The 20,368-nt window shown below is 46.0% G+C and overlaps 1 protein-coding gene across 1 annotated transcript in view; it reads left to right on the forward strand.

Moving 5' to 3' along the window:
* Positions 1–20,368, forward strand: part of TPST2 (tyrosylprotein sulfotransferase 2) — a 58,868-nt gene that overhangs the window by 26,520 nt on the left and 11,980 nt on the right. Inside the window, exons 2-3 of the mRNA XM_043977992.1 lie at positions 6,953–7,028; positions 17,779–18,704. Of these exons, the coding sequence (XP_043833927.1) occupies positions 17,866–18,704 (839 nt within the window). The 5' untranslated portion in view covers positions 6,953–7,028; positions 17,779–17,865. The remainder of the gene's footprint in view (positions 1–6,952; positions 7,029–17,778; positions 18,705–20,368) is intronic.

The following is a 20,368-nucleotide window of genomic DNA, read 5'->3' on the forward strand; positions in this document are numbered from 1 at the left end:
TGTGTATGGGGCACTGTGAACAAAGCAAGTGGATTAATTTGCCCTAGGGAAGAAACACAGGTAGCTAGAATGTACAGTATGATGTGATAATCGCTTTAGAAGGCACCAAAGGGCACTCACTCCATCCTCCCCTTCCAACTTCAGCTCAAGCCCCAGCCCCCCCACAGGGCCTCCCCTCATCCCCTACCCCATGTTACCCAACTTCTAGTGCCTCCTGAAAATGTCCTCCTCTCTATTTTTATATATTTATATGTGCCCTTGAATGTAAGCTCCTTGAGGGCAGGGACTGTTTTTCCTTTGTCTCTGTATCCCCAGCACCTAACAGTGCCTGGCACAATAGTAGGTGCTTGATAAATGCTTGTTCAGGGATTAATCAGTGAAGTCAGAGGGGGAAGATGATTATTAACCAAGAAATCTTGAGAGGCTTCCTGGAGGAGTTGGCATTTGTGTTGGGCTTTCAAAGATGTATTGATTTTCATCAAGCAAAGAGGAGAAATACAGACATCTTGGGCATAAAGAACAGTGGGACCAAAGGCATAGAGATGGGAGAGTATAGGATGTGGGGATGTGGCAAAGAGCTACATCTCTATCTATCCATCTGTCTATATATCTAGTCTACCTCTATCTAATCCAGCTAACCATGTCTTTATCTATATCCATCCATTTGTCTGTCTCTCTATCCATCCAGCCATCCACCCACCTGCCCGTGCATCCATCTGTCACGGGAGGATTATGGGCCCCGGTCACCCCAACAATTCTCTGGGGGGTTCAAGGAACCTTTTCCTTGAAACCTCAGAGGTTTTCCCTTGAAATCAAGTAGGCCTCTCCTTGAACACAATCAAGGACACACACACTCACCTAACGGAGATAAGCGGCACAGATTGAACTGAGCATGCTCCAGGACCATCACCCCACATTCCAGTCCTCCTAAGCATCTGGATGAGGTAATCCAGGAGAAGACCACCTGGAACCGCCCATCAGCAGACTGCTTAGACCCATCAGGACAAAGTTGACACCCACCACCAGATCTCTCATGAGGGATTCTTCCTACCACAGCGCAAGGCGGGAAGACCACCAGCCCCTCACCCAATAAGAGACTCTTACCCACCCCCCATCGAAACCCTATAAAATGGCACCCCACACGTCAGTGGGGGGGAAGCGTTTTGTTCTGGCAAAACCTTCCTCCCGGCCGGTTTCTCTTGTACCCCAATAAACCTGTTCTCTTATTCCTGATTAGGTCTTGTGCGAGAGTGTAATTCTTTACAGAGGAATCCTAAGGACCCACGTGCTTTCTCATATCGCTCTCCCCATATCACATCCGTCCATCCGTCTGTCTGCCCATCCATCCATATATCAACCTCTCTCCATCCATCCATCTATCTATATATCTATCTCTTTGTCTATCCATCTATCTATACGTATATCTATCTCTTTCTCTGTCTATCCATCCATCCATCCATCCATCCATCCATCCATGTGTCCGTCTATTCATATATCTATCTTTTTTTGTCTGAGAAACATCCAAATGGTGTCGTTTCACATGTCTATCCATTCATCCATCTATCTATCCATCTTTCTCTCTCTTTCTCTAGCCATCCATGCATCCATCCTTCCTTCCTTCTTTCCTTGTTCCTTAAAAATGTAAAATGTGGGAGTTGGGCTGGCTTCTACAAGTTCTCTTTTCCCTTTAAATCTGGGATCCTATATGTGATAAATAAGTTGGCACATTCAATGCAGAGACAGTATTTAAATGTAGAAGAGTAGGGTGGCACTACATCCTAGAGGACCTTCCCTGCCAGGCAGAGAAGTGGTTTTTTAGTTTCCTTTTACCGTCTAGCTTGGAATCTCTCAGATCTCTTGGCTGGGTCAGTTTGTTTGGGGGAAGGCAGGAAGAGGACGAGTACAGGGAAGAGAGATTTCTTCACCTCTGTCCCTAAGATTTGATTCTGGGCCCCCTCAGTCACCAACCTCCTTGAGAAGATTTAAGGTCATGGGTTTAGAGTTGGAAAGAACCCTGGAAGTCATCTAGACCCTCCCCCTCATCTTCTAGAAGAGGGGGTTGAGGCCCCAGGAGGTTAAGCTACTTGTGCTAAGGCCACCCAAGCAGGAAGCATCAAAAATGGAATTTGAACCCAGAGCCTCAGACTTGGGAGCCAATGCCCTTTCCTCTGTCCGAGGTAGATTTCTTCCTCCTTTCACAGGCTGATTGAAACAGGGACCAGATGTTTGGCATATGAGAACCTTCAGCAGTTCTATCACTAGTGGCAATGGAATATTGAGGGGATCCTATTAAAGGGAGAGATGGCTGAGTGAGGTGTTACTTCTAATCCAGGGCATATAGAACATGTTCGTGCTGGTAAGGTTGATGGCCAGAGTGAAGATGACCTCCAGCTGTGGGTCCCCTAGGGTCCTTTATCTAACCTGGTCTTGCTCACCTGGCAGGAAACATTTTGTTCCCATGATAAATAGCTATGTTTAGGACAACACTATTTACCCAGTCCTGTGGGAGACTCAGCAGTTTGTCAACAGCTTAAATTTCAGCTTCGGATTTAAAGCTAAAAGAGGGGGGAAGCTAGGTAGCACAGTGGATGGAGCACAGGTCCTGGATTCAGGAGGACCTGAGTTCAAATCTGGCCTTTGACACTTAACACTTACTAGCTGTGTGACCCTGGGCAAGTCATTTAACCCCAATTGCCTCACCCCAAAAAAAAAAAAAAAGCTAAAAGAGGTCACCTAATCTAACCCTTTCCTTTTATAATAGGGAAAAAGGAGGCCCAGTGGAGGAAATAGTTGGCTCAGGGCCACATGGGTTTGTAATTAGCAAATCAAGGCCTTGAACCCATGTTCTGTGATTTCATGTCCTCTGTACTCTGCTATCTTTTGTCAACTTATTCTAGATTTTTCCTGGAACAGAGACCTCTCCTAAGAAAAAGGACGCTTTCTAGCTTTTACTTATGGGCCTAGTGGAATAAATGAATGAATGAATATGACTGACTGAATGAAAGAGTGAGTGAAAACCACTTATTAAAAAGTTAGATATTCCAGAAACTATGCTAAGCCCATTACAGCACTACAAATATGAAAGCAAAACTCTAGTCCCTGTTCTCAAAAGGTTTTCATTCTAATGTTGTTCAGTCATGGGTTTTTGTTTTTTTCAGTGTCTTGACTCTTCATGACCCCATTTGGGCTTTTCTTGGCAAAGATCCTAGAGTGGTTTGCCATTTTCTTCTCTAGCTCATTTTACAGATGAGAAAACTGAGGCAGACAGGGTGAAGTGACTTGCCCAGGGTCACACAGCTAGGAAAGTGTCTGAGGCTGGATTTGAACTCTGGAAGATGAATCTTCCTGATTTCTATGCCAGCACACTATGCAATACGGCTCCTCCTAGCTCTCCTTTGTTCTAATAGCAAGAGATAAGCATAAGGGAATGTTAGAAGCCACCCAGGGGTGTTTCGGTCTATGAAGTCACTAGAATGCTAAGTGGAGCCATAGAGGAAGTGGTTGACATTCCCTTTGTGATTTCAGTTGGGGTATTGATTTACTTCTGCTTTCAGAGCTTGGAAGGCATTGAGGGTGGAGGAAGACCTGAGTTCAAATCCCAGATCAGCCACTTAATACCTGCGTGATTTTGGGTAAACTCCTTCTCCTTTCTGTACTTCATTTCCCTCCTCTGCCAATTAAAGTGGGCTACACAGGGTAGTCCCTGAAGTCCCTTCTAGTTTCAAAGGTATAAATAATCCTATGAACAAACATTCTTCCTTTGCTTTGGTGGAAATGCAGATTTGGGGTTGTTGAGGGGCTGAAGGACAGCCTCCCTCATTCCCCCACACTGGGAGTTCCCTGGCTCTTCCCCTCTCGCAGTCACCAGGTTCAGCCTTATCTCATTTTTTTTTTCCATTCTGCCTCTTGGGCAGGCTTGCCTGGTCAAAAAAAAAAATCTGCCTTTAGAAAAATGATAATTATAGTCACTCATATTTTAAAGACTTATAGCTCTAGGCCTGGAAGGGACAGACTTTAGAGGCCCACAGTACTTTGCTGTTTACAGAATACTTTCCCCACAACACTAGGATGCCCTTTAAAAAATTTTTTTGGTGAGGCAATTGGGGTTAAGTGACTTGCCTATGGTCACACAGCTAGTAAGTGTTAAGTGTCTGAGGCTGGATTTGAACTCAGGTCCTCCTAAATCCAGGGCCAGTGCTCTATCCACTGTACCACCTAGCTACCCCTCCCTTTTTTTTAAAGGGGAAAATGAAACCAAGAGAAGGGGTACACCTGGCTCCATCAAAGCCCCTCCCCCCAAGCAGAGAATCACAGACCCCAGAGCTGAGAGTATGAGGGGGCATCTTAGAGATAGATCGTTTTGTCCAAGGCTTTCATTATGTTCAGGGAAACTGAGGCTCAGTTAGGTGATTTGCTTAGTGCTACTCCTGGAAGACATAGCACAGCCACGATTCAAACCTAGGTCTTCTCCCTCCAAATTTAAAGCTGTGTTTCCTATTTTGTAGGCGTCAGATCCATCATGCAGAGGAAAGAGAAGAATTTGGAGTTGGGAATTTGGGTCTGATTCCCAGACTCTGCTACTTAAAGCCTACATGACCTTGGACAAATCACCCCGCATCTCCCTGGGTCTGAGCTTCTTCTATTAAAATGAAGGGTCTAGAATATTACAGTGGAAAGAATTTTGCTGTTAGAGAGCTGGGTTCTAATCATAATTTTGCTTCTTACTACTCAGAGTTATTCCTGAGCTACCATTTTCTCATCTATTTTTGTAAAATTCTTATGACTATCAATGATGCACCCCAAGCTGCTGGATTCTTATGGGTATAAGTTAATACAAATGACTTGGGGTGGAGGGATTGAGGAAGAAACAGCACTACCTCTAAAGTCAGAGAACCTGGGTTCGAATCTTGCTTCTGACACTTCTCCAAATGGACATATCACGGAACCTCTCCCAGTCTCAGTTTTTTCATCTGTAGAATGAAGAAATCAATGATTTCTAAGATTTCTTCTTGCTCTAAATCCATGATCTCATGCCTTGAAGCTGGGTCATCCAACACCAAATTCAATGCTTTTCCCCTCATCCCCATGGCTTTTTAAGCAAATCTGTCTTCTCTCTCTATCTCTGTGTCTCTCTGTCTGTGTCTCTGTATCTCTTTGTCTGTCTCTTTGTGTCTCTGTGTCTCTTTGTCTGCCTCTCTCTCTGTCTCTGTCTCTCTCTTTCTGTGTGTCTCCCTCCTTCAGGCTCCAGCTGTTCACAGGTTTTCCCTCTGCTCTGTTGGAAACAACCCTGAGAGCCCAAGAGCTGGAGTGGGTCTCATGAACTTTGGCATTTGGATAAGCGCTCAGTGAGTGGCAGTAGTTGGGGCTGCTTGGGGTTAGCCATCTAGCTCTCCCAGGCCCTTGAAACAGTCAAGTGTTTCTGCCTCTAATTGGTTCTATTTCTCCTTAAAACAGCCACTTCCCTCCTTCCCTCTCCTACTCCCGCATTCTTTTCTTTTTCTTCTACCCCCAGAGCATCACCTGTTAGCATCCTTTATAGCCAGGACTTTTGCTGAGGGCAGCCTAGTTGCCTTGGTTACTTCTGGAGTACTCTAAACCATCTGCTTTTTAAAGATCCTAATTAAGCCGATATTTTGGGGACCTGAAAGAATCCAGCGAGCATGGGAAAGAAAGGGGGGGTGCATTGAGAAAGGGGAGGGAAGAAAAAACCAAGCAAGCTCCCATTTCTCCAGAGGGAAAGGAGAGGGTGCCTTTTGTTGTCCATCATTTTCATCTGGAAATAGCTGAAAGGCCCCAGAGGGGTAAGACAGAAGAGATTGTTCATCCATCCACTGCTCCCAGCTCTGCCCTCTGGGAGGCCAAGCAAAACCAGTCTAATGGACCATCTGGACAGCAGCCAGAAGGCAGCCTGGAGTGGGAAGGCCTTGAGAGAGAATCCATGGAAGGAGCTGGGGGTGTTTGATGTGGAGGAGACTTAGGGGGATTATGAGAGGGGTTTTCAAATATTATTGAAAGGGCTCTTATATGGAAGAAGTTCTGCTTGGCCAGAGCTAAGCCCCATAGGTGGGAGGTGGAATGTGGGCTGTGTTAGCCTGGATATATGGAAAAACTTCTTAGAAGGGGAATGGGCTATTTGGGACATGGGGAGAATGGGGGGAGGGTGGTTCTAGTTCCCTGGAAGTCTTTTGGAAAATGGGGCTCTGGGTTTTATAGGTGATTCAATTTTAGGTGCTGCTTCATTTGGCCTCTGAGGTCCTTCCTAACTCAAATTCTATGATTCTATTCAATAAATATTGAGAGCCTGGCTTCTATGCTGTAGAATAAAGGCTCCCTGAGGGCAGGGATTGTTTCATTTAGCATCCGTCCCATACTAGTTGTTTAGTTGTGTTTGACTTTTTGTGGCCCTGTTTGAGGTTTTCTTGGCAGACATACTGGAGTGCTTTGCTATTTCCTTTTCCAGCTCATATTAAAGATGAAGAAACTGAGGCAGAGATGGTAAAGTGACTATCCCAGGGTCACATAGTTAGTTAAATGTCCAAGGCTAGATTCGAACTTAGGTCTTCTTGACCTCAGGCTCAGCACTCTATCTACTTCGAAACTTAGCTGCCTCTAAGAGAGGTCAAAGGATTTGCCACACAAATGTCAGAGCTAGGGATTGAAACAATCTTCTGACTGCTTTCCAAGGTCCCTTCTGGATTTGAATGCTCCAATCCATGATTCCCAATCCTAATACCTTGGCTCCTTCAGACAAGAAGCCCTACATGCTCACATCTAGTCGTTATCACCGTGACTAGCCTGTTTCCCCACACAAGCCTTTGCCCTGCATGGCTGGGGCAGAATTCTTAAAACCCAATGCTTCCCCAGTACTTGGACCACGGAAAAGGTCCAAGGTCTGGCATCCTACATATTTGGGTATGAGACCATACTACTAAACTGTCCTTTCTCTTTCCAGCCCTACTCCAGGGATCCTCCTGTCGTGGACATTGAGGAAGAGAGCAGGAGAACAACGATGGACTCATGCTGGGAAAGTAAGTGAGGCCTCTGCAGAGGCCCCGTCACTGGAACGACTGGTCGGCAGGCATGTGGGGAAGAGCGATGTGCTGAATATTTAATAGGGCTGCCTGCCAGCACCCAGGCACCATCAATATTTTATTAGTCTTGAAAGCAACAAAAAGCAAGATGTAAAGTCCTGTTGTTGTTCCTTCTATATTTAGCATGTAAATGAGGCATGTGGATAAGAAAGCAAAATTTTTAAAAGATGGAGCAAGAAAAATAAGCTTTGGCTTTTAGGGAGAAAGTTTTTCCTGCTCTTCCTGGGTTGAATCTCTCTTAGTCTTAACCTATGGGTTCATCAGTGCATGGAACTCTCAATGTGGAAATACCCTTCACCAATATCTATTAAGAACTCCTGTGTAACTTAAGAGTTTGCTGCTTTTTTTGGGTGAGTATTTCCTGGGAGCATTGGGAGGTTAAGGGACTTTCCTAAGGCCACCAAGCCAGTGTGTGCCTCCTCAAGCACTTCCTGACTCTTAGGCTAGTTCTCGACCCAGGTTAGAATCACCACTCGATCCATGAGCATGGATGAAGCACCGTTTGTGTGCCAGACACACTGTGGTGCTCTCAAAGAGCTTATATTCTATTGGGGGAACACAGCAAAGACATAGAAACAATACATGCAAGACTGACCCAAGAAAGCACCTGGGGTTGGTGACAGGAAAGGCCTCCTGCAGAAGGTTCTGCTTGAGCTGAGTAGTGAATGAAACCAAGAATTCCCAGAAGGGACTAAGTCATCCTATTGGTTTATTGCACAGAGGAGAAAACGAGGCCTCCTAAGAGCTTAAGAGGCTTGGCCAAAGTCACACCACTTAGTTGGGGACCAAGTCAAAGCAGGGATTACCGGATCTCAGAGTTGGAAGGGACCTCAGAAACCAGCTGGGCCAACCTATGACCCCAAATCCCCTCCTCACTGTCCCCAGTTAGTGCTCCTCCATTGTCTGCTCCAAGAACTCTAGGGAGGAGGAGGCTGCCAATGAAGCCCCCATATAGACAGCTCCCATGGGGAAGATGTTTCCCTTGACATCCAACCTAAATCTGCCTCTCTGCAATTTGCAGTCAATCATTCAACAAGCATTTATTAAGCACTTACTATATGCGAGGCACATGAAGGATGACCAAAAAACCCAACCCAACAACAACGATAACAAGACAGTCCCTGCTGTCAGGCTCCCAAGGAACCTAAGGAACCAGGAGGGAAAACATTCTAGGCAGGAGGAACAGAGGAAGGACACAGGAGTGACCTATATAAAAACAGCAAAGGGGTCAGTGTTACTGGATCAAAGAGCACTTGGTTGTGGGGGAGCAGAAGGTGTTAAGAAGGCTGGAAAGGGAGGAAGGGACCGGGTTAGGAAGGTCTTTATTTGATCCCAGAAGTAATAGGGAGCTACTGAAGTTTATTGAGTAGTGGTGTGTGACATGGCCGCATCTGCACTTTAGGAAAATCCCTTTGGCAGCTGAGTAGAGGATGGACTGGAGTGGGGAGAGACTTAAGAGAAGGAGACACCCCCCCCCACTCCCCCAGCAGGCTGTTGTAATGATGAAGGCCTATTCCAAGATTGAGTCTTACTAGCCACCAAGGCATTCTTTTAGAAGGAGTACTCGTCTACCCAAAATTTGTCATGATTGATGGACTCTTCGAATTTCACGACCAGAGTATTCTTGGCATTAATGTCACTGCCCCCCCTTTTTTTTGCAGGGCAATGGGGGTTAAGTGACTTGCCCAGGGTCACACAGCTAGTAAGTGTCAAGTGTCTGAGGCCAGATTTGAACTCAGGTCCTCCTGAATCCAGGGCCGGTGCTTTATCCACTGCGCCACCTAACCACCTTCGTCACTGCCTTTTTTAGGGGACTAGATGTAGCCTTGGTTCCTGGGATTGATGATTTGGACTTCCAGCTAGGAAGGCCTTTTAGACTATCCATTGCTCCTGATTGTACACCATGAGTCCAGGCAGAACAAGTCTGTGAGTTCTTCCCTTTGGCTCTTCAGGTGATAGAGGAGTAATAATAACGACTCATGTCCTTGTCATAATTTAAGACTTCAAGACATTCCTATAAAGTTGTGTAGTACAAATATCACTATGCTCATTTTGTAGATGCAGAGACTGAGGCTCAAAGAAACTCATAGGATCATCGAATTTAGAGACAAAACTCTAGAAATCATCTAATTTAAGCAGTTTTTTGTTTTGTTTTGAGGTTTTGTTTTGTTTGGGGGGGTTGGCTTTTGGTATTTTTTTTTCAGGGCAATGAGGGTTAAGTGACTTGCCCAGGGTCACACAGCTACTAAGTGTCAAGTGTCTGAGGCCAGATTTGAACTCAGGTCCTTCTGAATCCAGGGCCGGTGCTTTATCCAATGTGCCACCTAGCTGCCCCTAACCAGTTTTAAAAAATATTTATTTTAACATTTATTTCTTGAAGTTTTGAATTCCAACTTCTTTCCCTTCCTCTAGCCCCTCCCACACTTATTAAGAAAGCAAGCCATATGATATCGATTATACATGTGAAGTGTATGCAAGATGTATTTCCGTATTAGCCATGTTGAAATAACACCAACCGGAGCAGCTAGGTGGCACAGCGGATAAAGCACAGGCCCTGGATTCAGGAGGACCTGAGTTCAAATCTGGCCTCAGACACTTGACACTAGCTGTGTGACCCTGGGCATGTCACTTTATCCTCATTGCCCCGCCAAAAAATTTTTTAATTTTTAAAAAAAGAAATACCAACCAAAGAAAAGCAAGAAAAACTCAAAGAAAGTGAAAAAGAAATTCAGCCTACACTCAGAGTTCATTAGTTCTCTCTCTGGAGGTGGATCGCTTTTTCACCTTGTACCCCACCATTTTATAATAGAGGAAATGGACCTAGAGAGATTAAATGACTTAAGTCAAGGTCATTTGAATGGTAAGTAGCAGAAGTGGGATTTGAACCCACACCCTCTTCCCTAAGAGCCACCATTCTTTCCAGTGGATCATGCTTCCTCCCCATGTCATGTAGTCAGTTACTTAGGATACAGCTACTAGGGTTAGGGGTGGCGGGGACATAGAATGAAACACTTGTAGAGAGGTCCTGGACCAGGGCACTGACGCCTCCCTGCCCTCTGCAGCCCAGGGAGTTCCTCCCCTCTGACTGGCCACCCCTGGCTGTTATTTTGTCATGGTTCCACGTAGACCTGCTGAGTGCCTGCCTCTGCTTTTGCGCCACTTCCTCCTTCAGTTGTTTTGGCCTCCTCATTTGTGTCTTGAATTTCAAATCTCTCCCCTACTTTCTTTGTGCTCTCTCCCCCTCGTACACCTTGCCTACTGTCCTCTCAGTGGCCATGATTTGCAGGATGGGTTTGCACTGGGTCATCTCCTGCCCCTCACCTGCTTCTCCATGGGAACCCAGGCCTCCACTTAGGAGCCAGCCGGCCAGGGGTTGGGAGGCAGTTGGTGCTCAGCTGCCACATCTATGACCCTGGCTTCTTTCATGCTGAGCCTGGGCCTTGCCAAATGGCCGCTGCTGGGAAAGGGCAAATCCCATCTCCACCTCCCACTGATAAGGCCCAGGAGCAAGCCTGTGGGAAGGTCCCGTCCTGCATGCCACTTGGCCCAAGCAAGAGCACAGAGCCAGGTGTGGCCTTCCCAGGGGGCTCTGGGGCCCCTCCTCTGCTTCGTGATGAACAAAATTGCAGACTATCTTCGTTCATTTTTTGAAAGAGCAAGTCAGATCTCGTTAACACCACATTAAAAGGTGTCTATCAGCTTTATCAGCCCCACTTGCCTTACAGTCTACCACAGACAGGAAATAACATGGCTGAGTTCATTGAACACCTATGTAAAATAAAAGCACAGACCTCTCATCGCACAATCTCCTGAGCAGAGTGCACGAGCTTTGGTAAATGTAATGGCTGTTCTGGCCCTTTGTGTCCATTCTTGGTTGTGAACTCTCTTCCCTGTGGGCTTCACGGGACCCCAAGATTTAGAGCTGGAAGGGACCCCAGGAAGCCATCTGGACCAGCCCTTTCAGTTTACAGAGAAGGAAACTGAGCCTGTGAGTAAGTGCCTTCCTAATTATTCTCCCTGTAGGTCCAGGGCAGGCCTAGAACCACTGGCCCCAGTCACTCTATTGGAGATAACTTTGGAATTCGGGAAAGGAGGGATAGGCTGTTAATCTGGAGTAAATGAGAGATCAAATAATTAGTCAATGAACATTAAGTGCCTGCTGTGTGCTGGGCACAGTGCTACTACCTCATCTGTAAAAAAAGATATAGTTCTTACTACTACCTCATCCATAAAAGAGGATATAATTCTTACAACTACCTCATCTATAAAACACAGGTGGTAATACCAGCCACCTCCCAAAGTTGTTGTGAGGATGAGACAACACTTGTAAAATGCTTAGGCAAATCACTCATTAACAGAAAGACAGGAAAAGTCACTGAGACTCTGTGAGCCTCAGTTTCCTCCTCTGTAAAATAGGGAGAGGGGCTGGAGTTAATAGCCTCTAAGGGTCCCTTCCAGCTCTAACCAGTTTGATCCTGGGAAATAATCTCGTAGCACTCTGAGCAACAGTATTTTCTGAATGGAAAACAATGGAAGAAACATTTTCCCCAGGCCCTGACAACCAGCCTTCTAAAGGCATCAGGAACAAGGCAGGGACAGCCCCTGGAGCCCTTGTGGTCAGGTTCATCTTGGTCTTGAAGTCCACAGGAATTGGAAGGGAAGCTTGGGTGCCTGGAAAGCCCCTAAGTAGAGGAAACCTTTCTCCGTCATAGGCAGCCAGGATGTTGGGACCTTGATGGCAAGTCTGTGGTCAGGCTGCCTGGGGGAGAGAGAGCCAGGAAGGACCCTGGATCTATCTATCTGCAGCTGCTCTCAGAGTTACAAGGAAAATATCATTTGATTGCTTGTTTTTGAATGTAAGAGGTCATCAGCTAGCCTCAGGAATGCATTGGATATTAGAAAAATAACTTGGTAGCACTTTGTGTTAGGGACGTCCCTGTGCCATGATCTGCCCTCTGCTGGCCTCTTTGGGATTAATCCTTAGCCTGAGATTGGGATGACTGGCTGAATGAATGAATGGCAAGCCAAATCCCTGGACTTACTATGTGTCAGGCACTGTGCTAAGGGTTAGAGATGCAAAGAGAGGCAAAAATTATAGTCCTGGCCTTTAAGTAGCCCATATTCTAATGGAGGAAGCATAGAAGAAATATACATACTAAAGGGAGGGCGGGTGCATTGTATAGTAAGTAGAGAGGTTGGAAAACTGAGTGAGCTGAGGTTTGAATAAATCCAAAGGAGGTAGAGGTGAGGGGTCAGAGCACTCCAGGCATGGAGGACAGTGGTACAAAGACAAAGTGACGAGAACAGAAGGAAGGCCAATGTATCTGGGTCCTGGGGAGAAAAAGAGAAGGGTCAAGTCAGTCAGCAAATGTTTATTTCTTGTTTACTATGTACCAGACACTGTGCTAAGCTGGGGATACACATTTGGAAGTAAAACAATTCCTGCTTGGAAGGAGACAACATATAGTAGCTAGAGAATGGGATGTTTGGGGGAATCCCAGGAATGATGATCTGATCCATAGGGCAGTGAATTCTGGTGCCAATTCTGAGAACAATAGATGCCAGTGAATTAGCCCAGAACCACATTGGGGAACTCTGAGATCTCAGAAGTGAAAGGGGCCTTAGAAATCACCTTATCCAATGTTGAGCCCAGTATAGGAATCCCATCCACGACATGCCTAGTAGGTGGCCAGTCAAGCCTCCACATTGTGATGAGAGGCTCACTAAGTTTCATGAGTCACCCGCTTCAATACAATTTAACAAGTACTTATCAGGTTCTTGGGATACAATGACTAAAAGGAAATAGTCCCTTTCATTGTGGAACTTATGTTCCATTGGAGGGAAACAACGTGTACAGTATATACACATGTACAATATATATACAGAGTAACTACAAAGTAATTTCACGAGTTGGGAAGAGCTCTCACAACTGGGGAAATGACAAAGGTCTGCTGTAAGGGGCCACCCCTGGACTGTGCTTTCTTTGAAGAAAGCCGGTGGTGCTGTGACATATGAATGAATGGAGAGGAAGAGCATTCTGTTGTTGGACAGCTCCCACCCTGTACTATGACATCTTCCCAACCCAGGGCCAGGAGGGTCTGGTAGAAAGGTTATGGGAATAGGAATCAGTCAAGAAGTGGGTCCCATTCTCCCTGCTGTCCATTGTTTTAGTATAATGAAGCAGGACAAGGAAGTGATGATGCATCCCATTTAGCCTGGACACACCAGAGGGGCTCAAGATGGCATTAGGGAGCAGGCTGCTTTGGGAAGTGTATTTGCAGTAGAAACCTCCCTCAGATGTATTGCATCCTTCCTTGCCTTCTTGAGCAGAGGATGTGACATCATTGGCCATTTTCCTAATGGTTTAGGGTTGTCATAAGGCTGTATCCCTAGATGTGCAATTCATTAGGACCCTGGACAAGTCACTTCACCTTGTTTGCCTCATCTGTCAAATGAGCTAGAGAAGGAAATGACAAACCACTTCAGTAACTGCCAAGAAAACCCCAAATGAGGTCACGAAGAGTTGGACATGAGTGAAACAACTGAACAGCAATAAATGGCCTTAGGGATTTTTGCACTCTGAGGATCCTGTTTGCCAGAGGCACTGGCCTCATGTCTACTTTTTGTAGTTTTCTATCCTATTTCTTGCTGTTAGGCTGTTTGCTATCACTTCTTGCTTCTCTCCCAGACTTACTTCTCATTTTCTGTTTCTAATTTGTTGTGGCCCAGGTAGTGACATCACTAGGTTTGTAGGAAGTTTGTGTGAAGAATAAATCAGTTCTAGTGCAATTACTTTATACACAAAGAACATGAGCCTGGGTTCACAACCACTGTGACATCTGTTTTGGCCTTTAGGGGCTTCTTTGTTTTGGGGTGTGCTCTGAATGGGGGAATAGAGGACATGAGAGTTTAGAGTTGGAAGGAACCTTGCTACTTTCAGCCATAGAGAACTTGAAGGAGTCCATTTCCCTTTCTAGGCCTCAGTTTCCTCACATGTAAAACTAGGAACAGTGTCATAGGAACTAGAAAAGACCATAGAGGTCCACCACCTCATTTGACCTATGAAGAAACTTGAGTGTCAGAGAGGTTGAACTACTTGCCTCTGGGAATGAAGCTAATAAGTGTCAAGGGCAGGATTTGAATCTAAGTCCTGTCTCCCAAGTCTAGCATTCCATCTCCTATTTCCTAGCCACCTCATGTGACCCTTCATTTTATAGAAACAGCTAGGCTGGCTTGAAGTCAGGAAGACTTGATTTCAAACCCACCCTTAGATACTTCCTTGTCGTGTGACCCTGTATAGGTCACTTACCCACCTTCTGCCTCAGTTTCCTCATTGGTAAAACAGAAATAGAGATACCATCTACCTACCAGAGTTGTTGTGAGGCTGATAAAACACTTGTAAAATGCTTTGTAAATCTTAAAGCTTTCTATAAATGCTAATTATTGTCATCATCATCATTATAGATGAGGTACCCAAAGACTAGATCATGGAAGGGAGCTTTCTGAGATCAGAAGTAAGAAGAGCCAAAGTTAGGAAGGCAGCTAGGTACTGAAGTGGATAGAGCTCTGTCCCTGGAGTCAGGAGGACCTGAGTTCAAATCCGGCCTCAGACACTTGACACTTGATTTACTAGCTGTGTGACCCTGGGCAAGTCACTTAACCCCAATTGCCTTGCAAAAGAAAAAAAGCCAAGGTTTGAACCCAGGTCCTTTGCCTTCAAATCTAGTGATTTTTTTTTTTACTCTACAAGTATATACAATGAGGGTCCCCACACACACTTCCCCCCTTTTCAGACCCCATTTTAACATCACCATTTTTTCCAGACCTTTCCCTACCCCACCCAAGAGTAGTTATTAATATCTACCACATGGGAAAATACCAAATGACATTTTAATGAATTTACATTTTATTCATCACAACACCCTTCACATACATTTGGAACATAGTAACACATATTTCTCCAAGACATGTCAGACAGTTTGGAATTGATGATGCTCTGATCCAGTTTATTCAGAACATAGGCACTATGTCCTTTTTCTTAGACTCCCTCTCTGCCTACCCGGCTGAACTCAATTACTGCCTTTCACACAGGCAGCTAGGTGGCTCAGTGGTTGGAGCACTGAACCTGGAGTCAGGAAGAGCTGAGTTCAAATCCTGCCTGAAACACTTACCCTGGGTAAGTCACTTCATTTCTCTCTGCCTCGGTTTCCTCATCTATAAAATGAGGTTCCTACCTTTTAAGATATGTGGGGAATCAAACCAAATGTCTCCAACTCACTTTGTGAACTTTATAGCTCTCTAGAAATGTAAGCTAGTATTACATAGCCTCTACATGCTAGTGAGATACCGTCCCCTCCAATTTGTTTTGTATTTACCTTGTTTCTAATTCGTATTTACTTATATGTAGATGTGACTTCCTTATAGGAAATGACCAGCTGGGTTTTTGTCTTTGTATGCCCTGGTACGGATGGGCATTTCAATGACACACCTGGATTGACTGAGTTGTTATTTACATTGAGTCATTAAATGAGAAGGACCCTTTGCCTCAGGGGTCCTTAGCCCAATGTTTTTGTTTCTTTAATTTTTTTTTTAAATGTTGGGTTTTTTGTGTCTTTTTTTAAATTGTCTACATTTCTGAATATATCCCTCTGCTTGCCTTTACATAGGCCACTAGGTGGTACCGTGGATAGAGTTCTGGGCCTGGAGTTAGGAAGATCCCTGGTTCAGATCCAGCTCCAGACTAGCTTAGTGCTCCTGACCAAACCATTTTAGCCTCTGTCTGCCTCAGCTTCCCTGTCTATAAAATGGAGATAATTAAAGCACCCTCCTCCCAGAGCTGTTATGACGTTCAAATGAGAGAATATTTGTAAAGCGCTTTGCAAACCTTGAAGCATAATATACATTCAACTGTTATTATGAACCCAGTGAGCTGGGTTTGGGGGGGGGGTTGTTTCTTTTTCTAAGATAGAGAATGAACTTGTGATTTCATTGGTTAGGGATCTTCCAGAGGAGGGAAGTCCCTCTACAAATGCAGGTTGACACCTTCTCTGCAATTTAGTCTTAGAGAGTCGCCTTCACCCCTGAGAGGGTCACATGGCCCATATGTGGCAGAGGCATACCTTGAGTCCAGCTCTCCACCTACTGCACCATACTGTCTCTCCATCCCTTAGAACAAACAAAAAATCAGGGGAAAAAACCAGCTAAAGAAAAGTAACTGGGACAAACAAATCTGCTATTCCCTTTCATGTTCTGTACCCATAGTGACCTACCTCTGCAGAGAAAAGGGAGAAGTCTCAGTGGCTTGTTTGGGTATCACCGATGCCACCACAAGGCCCCTGTGAGGCCGCTAGCTGAGGTGTGAGACGTGATATTGTCAAAGTGATGGAAAAGAGCTGCCTTCCAGGGACTTTGATCAGAATAGGGAGGGAGGATACATGCTGTGTATTATGTATGAGGATAAACAGGAAGGCAATACGGTATGGTGGAAAGCGCTGACTTAGGTGGCGAAGACCTGCCTCTGACACTCACTACCTGCATGGCTTTGGGCTTAGCAGTTGTGTGGCCTTGAGCAAGTCACCTAACCATGGTGTGCCTCCGTTTCCTCAGCTGCAAAATGGAAATGAGAATAGCATCTACCTTCCAGGGTTGTTGTGAAGACCAAAGGAGATCATAACTGTTAAGTATATAATATAGTGCCTGGCATATAGTCAATGCGATATAAATGTGAATAATTATTATTACTAGACAAATCACTTAACATCACTGAGTCTCAGATTCCTCCTCTATAAAAGGTGTTGAACTCAATGGTCCAAGATCCTTTTCAGCTCTAGACTTGGGAACTTATGATTCTAAGTAATGGATACAGGTAGAACCTATCAATAAATCAACAGGTCATTCTTAAGCACTTAATGGTGTGCCAGGTATTATTCTATGAAGGTCAGAGAAAAGGAAGCCTGGTCGGAAAAAGTTGTAGGAGACAACTTCCGCTACTTGGGAGTAGTGAAAGCATGTTAAATCAGTGAGTTTGAAGCCGTGTGGTACTGTGGTAGGGACTCTGGATTGGAAGTGAAAGGACCTGAGTTCAAATACCAGCTTTGCTTGGCTCATTTTAGACAAGTCACTTTACATCTTCTCAGGGTCTGAGCTTCCTCCCCTGTAAAATAAGAGAAGGAAGCTACCTGAGGCAGCTAGGTGGGGCAGTGGAGAAGGTGCTGGACCTGAGTTCAAATTTGGCCTCAGACACTTGCTAGCTATATTACTCTGGGCAAGTCACTTAACTGCTATCAGCCTCAGTTTCCTCAGTGGTAAAATGGGAGTAATTATAGGATCTACCTCATAAGGCTGTTGTAGGAATCAAATGAGGCAATAAGTGCTCAGCACCGTACCTGGCATGTAGTAGTCACTTAATGTTCATTGCCCCCTCTGAAGTTCCTTCTAGTTCTAATCTTGGATCCTAAGTCCCTTCACCTCTCTGGGCCTGTTTCTTCCTCTGTAAAGTGAGAGGGTGGGACTAGATGGCAGCTGAGATTCCTTCCTCTGACAGAAGTCACCTCAGTACCAACTGTCAGGTGCTTTGCAAGCTTTAAAGTGAGACTTTCAAGGACACATAAGCTGCATTATTAGCCAGAGACAGAGAGGCCTGGACTTGCTAAGGATGCCTCCCTGACATGTGCCACTCTCTCCACAGGTACGTGCTGGGTGGGCGGCCTGTTGACAGAGAGCTGAAGAGGGCACCTTGGCCGTGCCCCATCCCACCCCCTGTCCTGGGCACAGCATGCGGCTGAGTGCTCGGCGGCTGCTGCTGGCGGCCGGTCTCATGCTGGCCTTCGCGCTGGCCACCCACCTGGGACAGCAGATGTTGGCATGCCAGCAGCTGCTGTCCTCGGGTCGCAGCCGTGGCATGATGCGGCCCGAGCAGGAGGAGCTGGTGATGGTGGGTGCCGACCAGGTGGAGTACCGTTACAGTAAGGAGATGCCACTGATCTTTGTGGGGGGGGTGCCACGCAGTGGGACAACCCTGATGCGGGCCATGCTGGATGCCCACCCCGAGGTGCGCTGTGGCGAGGAGACGCGCATCATCCCCCGAGTGCTGGCCATGCGCCAGGCCTGGTCACGCTCCGGGCGGGAGAAGATGCGCCTGGATGAGGCTGGGGTCACGGACGAGGTGCTGGACGCGGCCATGCAGGCCTTCATCCTGGAGGTCATCGCCAAGCATGGCGAGCCAGCCCGCGTTCTCTGCAACAAGGACCCATTCACCCTCAAGTCTTCTGTCTATCTTTCCCGCCTCTTCCCCAACTCCAAGTTTCTGCTCATGGTGCGGGATGGGCGGGCATCTGTGCACTCCATGATCACGCGCAAGGTGACCATCGCTGGCTTTGACCTCAGCAGCTACCGAGACTGCCTCACCAAGTGGAACAAAGCTATTGAGGTCATGTACTCCCAGTGCCTGGAGGTGGGCCGGGCCAAGTGCTTGCCTGTCTACTACGAGCAGCTGGTGCTGCACCCCAGGCGCTCCATGCAGACCATCATGAATTTCCTAGGCATCGCCTGGAGCGAGGCCGTGCTTCACCATGAGGACCTCATCGGCAAGCCGGGGGGTGTCTCTCTGTCCAAGTGAGTAGGAGACGTGGCTGGCGGGTGCCGGGGACCAGGGCTGGAATCTTTCGGGCTCCACAGAGAGCTGCCCATGGGATACTTCTAAAGCATAGGCCTGACCGGGTCACTCCCAACCTCAAGAAACTTCAAAGGCTCCTTATTGCCACTAGGATAAAATGCAGACTCTTCTGCTTGGCATTTAATGTCTTTCACAGTCTCCCTCAGAGGTCCTGGATTTAGACCTCAGTTCTGCCAGTTACTATGTGACCTAACTCCCTTGAACTCTCTGGGCCTCCGTTTTCTCATTTGTAAAATCAGAGGGTTGGGCTACCAGCATTAGGATTCCCTTCTAGGCTAGATTCAGGTAAATGGTGAGCTTGGAGTCAGGTACACCAGTGTTCAAATCCTGACTCAGATACTTCTTAGCCACATGACCTTGAATCACTTAGGATTTCTGGACCTCCTTTTCTTTCTTTGTAGAAGGGATTATACTTGATGACCTCTGAGGTCTCTTCCAACACAGATTCTGGGATCCTTTCTAGGTTTATTAGATTCGTTGGAGTCAGGAAGACCTGAGTTCAAATCCTGCTCCAGATACAGGGCAAGACACTTTATCTCTGTTTGTCTCAGTTTCCTTATCTTTGAAATTGGGATATGATAATAGCACCTACCTCACAGGGTTGTTGTGAGGGTCAAATGAGTTATTCTATGTAAATCACTTTGTAAACTTTTATGTGCTATGGAAATACTAGCAGTTATTGTTATTATAGACAGTTATCATTACTGTTATTATTGTTATTGTTATTATTGGCAGCTAGGTGGCACAATGGATAGAGCTCTGGGCTAGAGTCAGGAAGACCTGAGTTCAAATCCCATCTCAGACACTAGTTGCGTGACCTTGGACAAGTCACTTAATCTCTGCTTACCTCAGCTTTCTCATTTGTCAAAGGGGAATAATAATAGCACTTCCCTCCCAGGGCTGTTGTGTGGATCAAAGGAGATATTTGTAAAGCACTTAGCCCAGATTCTGGCATATAGCAAGGGCTATAGAGATGTTAGCTGCTATTGTTATTGATGATTATGATTATTCGCATCAATCCCCTGGATGCATTCTACATTCCAGCCAGACTGGATTATTTGCTGCTATTCCCAACAGACCACATTCAATCTCCTGTCTCCGTGACTTTGCTCAGGCTGTGCCTCATGCCTAGAATGCCCTCCCTTCTTCCCTTTTCCTTATAGACACACCCTTCCTCTTTACACAGCTTTGCTGAAGTGCTACCTCTTCCATAGTTCTCCCCCAATATTTTTTACATAGCGCCTCCCCAGAATTTTGCATTAGCGTGGCAGATATTTTATATTGACTTATTATTTTTCCCCAATAGAGTGTATGCCCCTTGAGGGGAGGGTCTGTTTTACCTTTGTCTTTGTGTCCCTAGCACATAGCACAGTGCCTAGACCATGGTGAGTGCTTAATCATGGCTTGCTAACTGATTGGAAAGAGAAGAAGGGTTTCTCAGGAGCCCTGGAACTCAGTGGGCCACTTTGGAAGAGCTGTCCAACAGGGCCCTGAAATTTCCCCTCCAATGGTATCTTGGGTAAATGGAAGCTCCTTGCACCTTCTGAGAATGGGACAAACCAGTTCCACAAAAACTTATTAGGCACCTCCAACATGCTGAGAA

The sequence above is a fragment of the Dromiciops gliroides genome, chromosome 1 (genome assembly GCF_019393635.1).
Source record: "Dromiciops gliroides isolate mDroGli1 chromosome 1, mDroGli1.pri, whole genome shotgun sequence".
Lineage (NCBI taxonomy): Eukaryota > Metazoa > Chordata > Mammalia > Microbiotheria > Microbiotheriidae > Dromiciops > Dromiciops gliroides.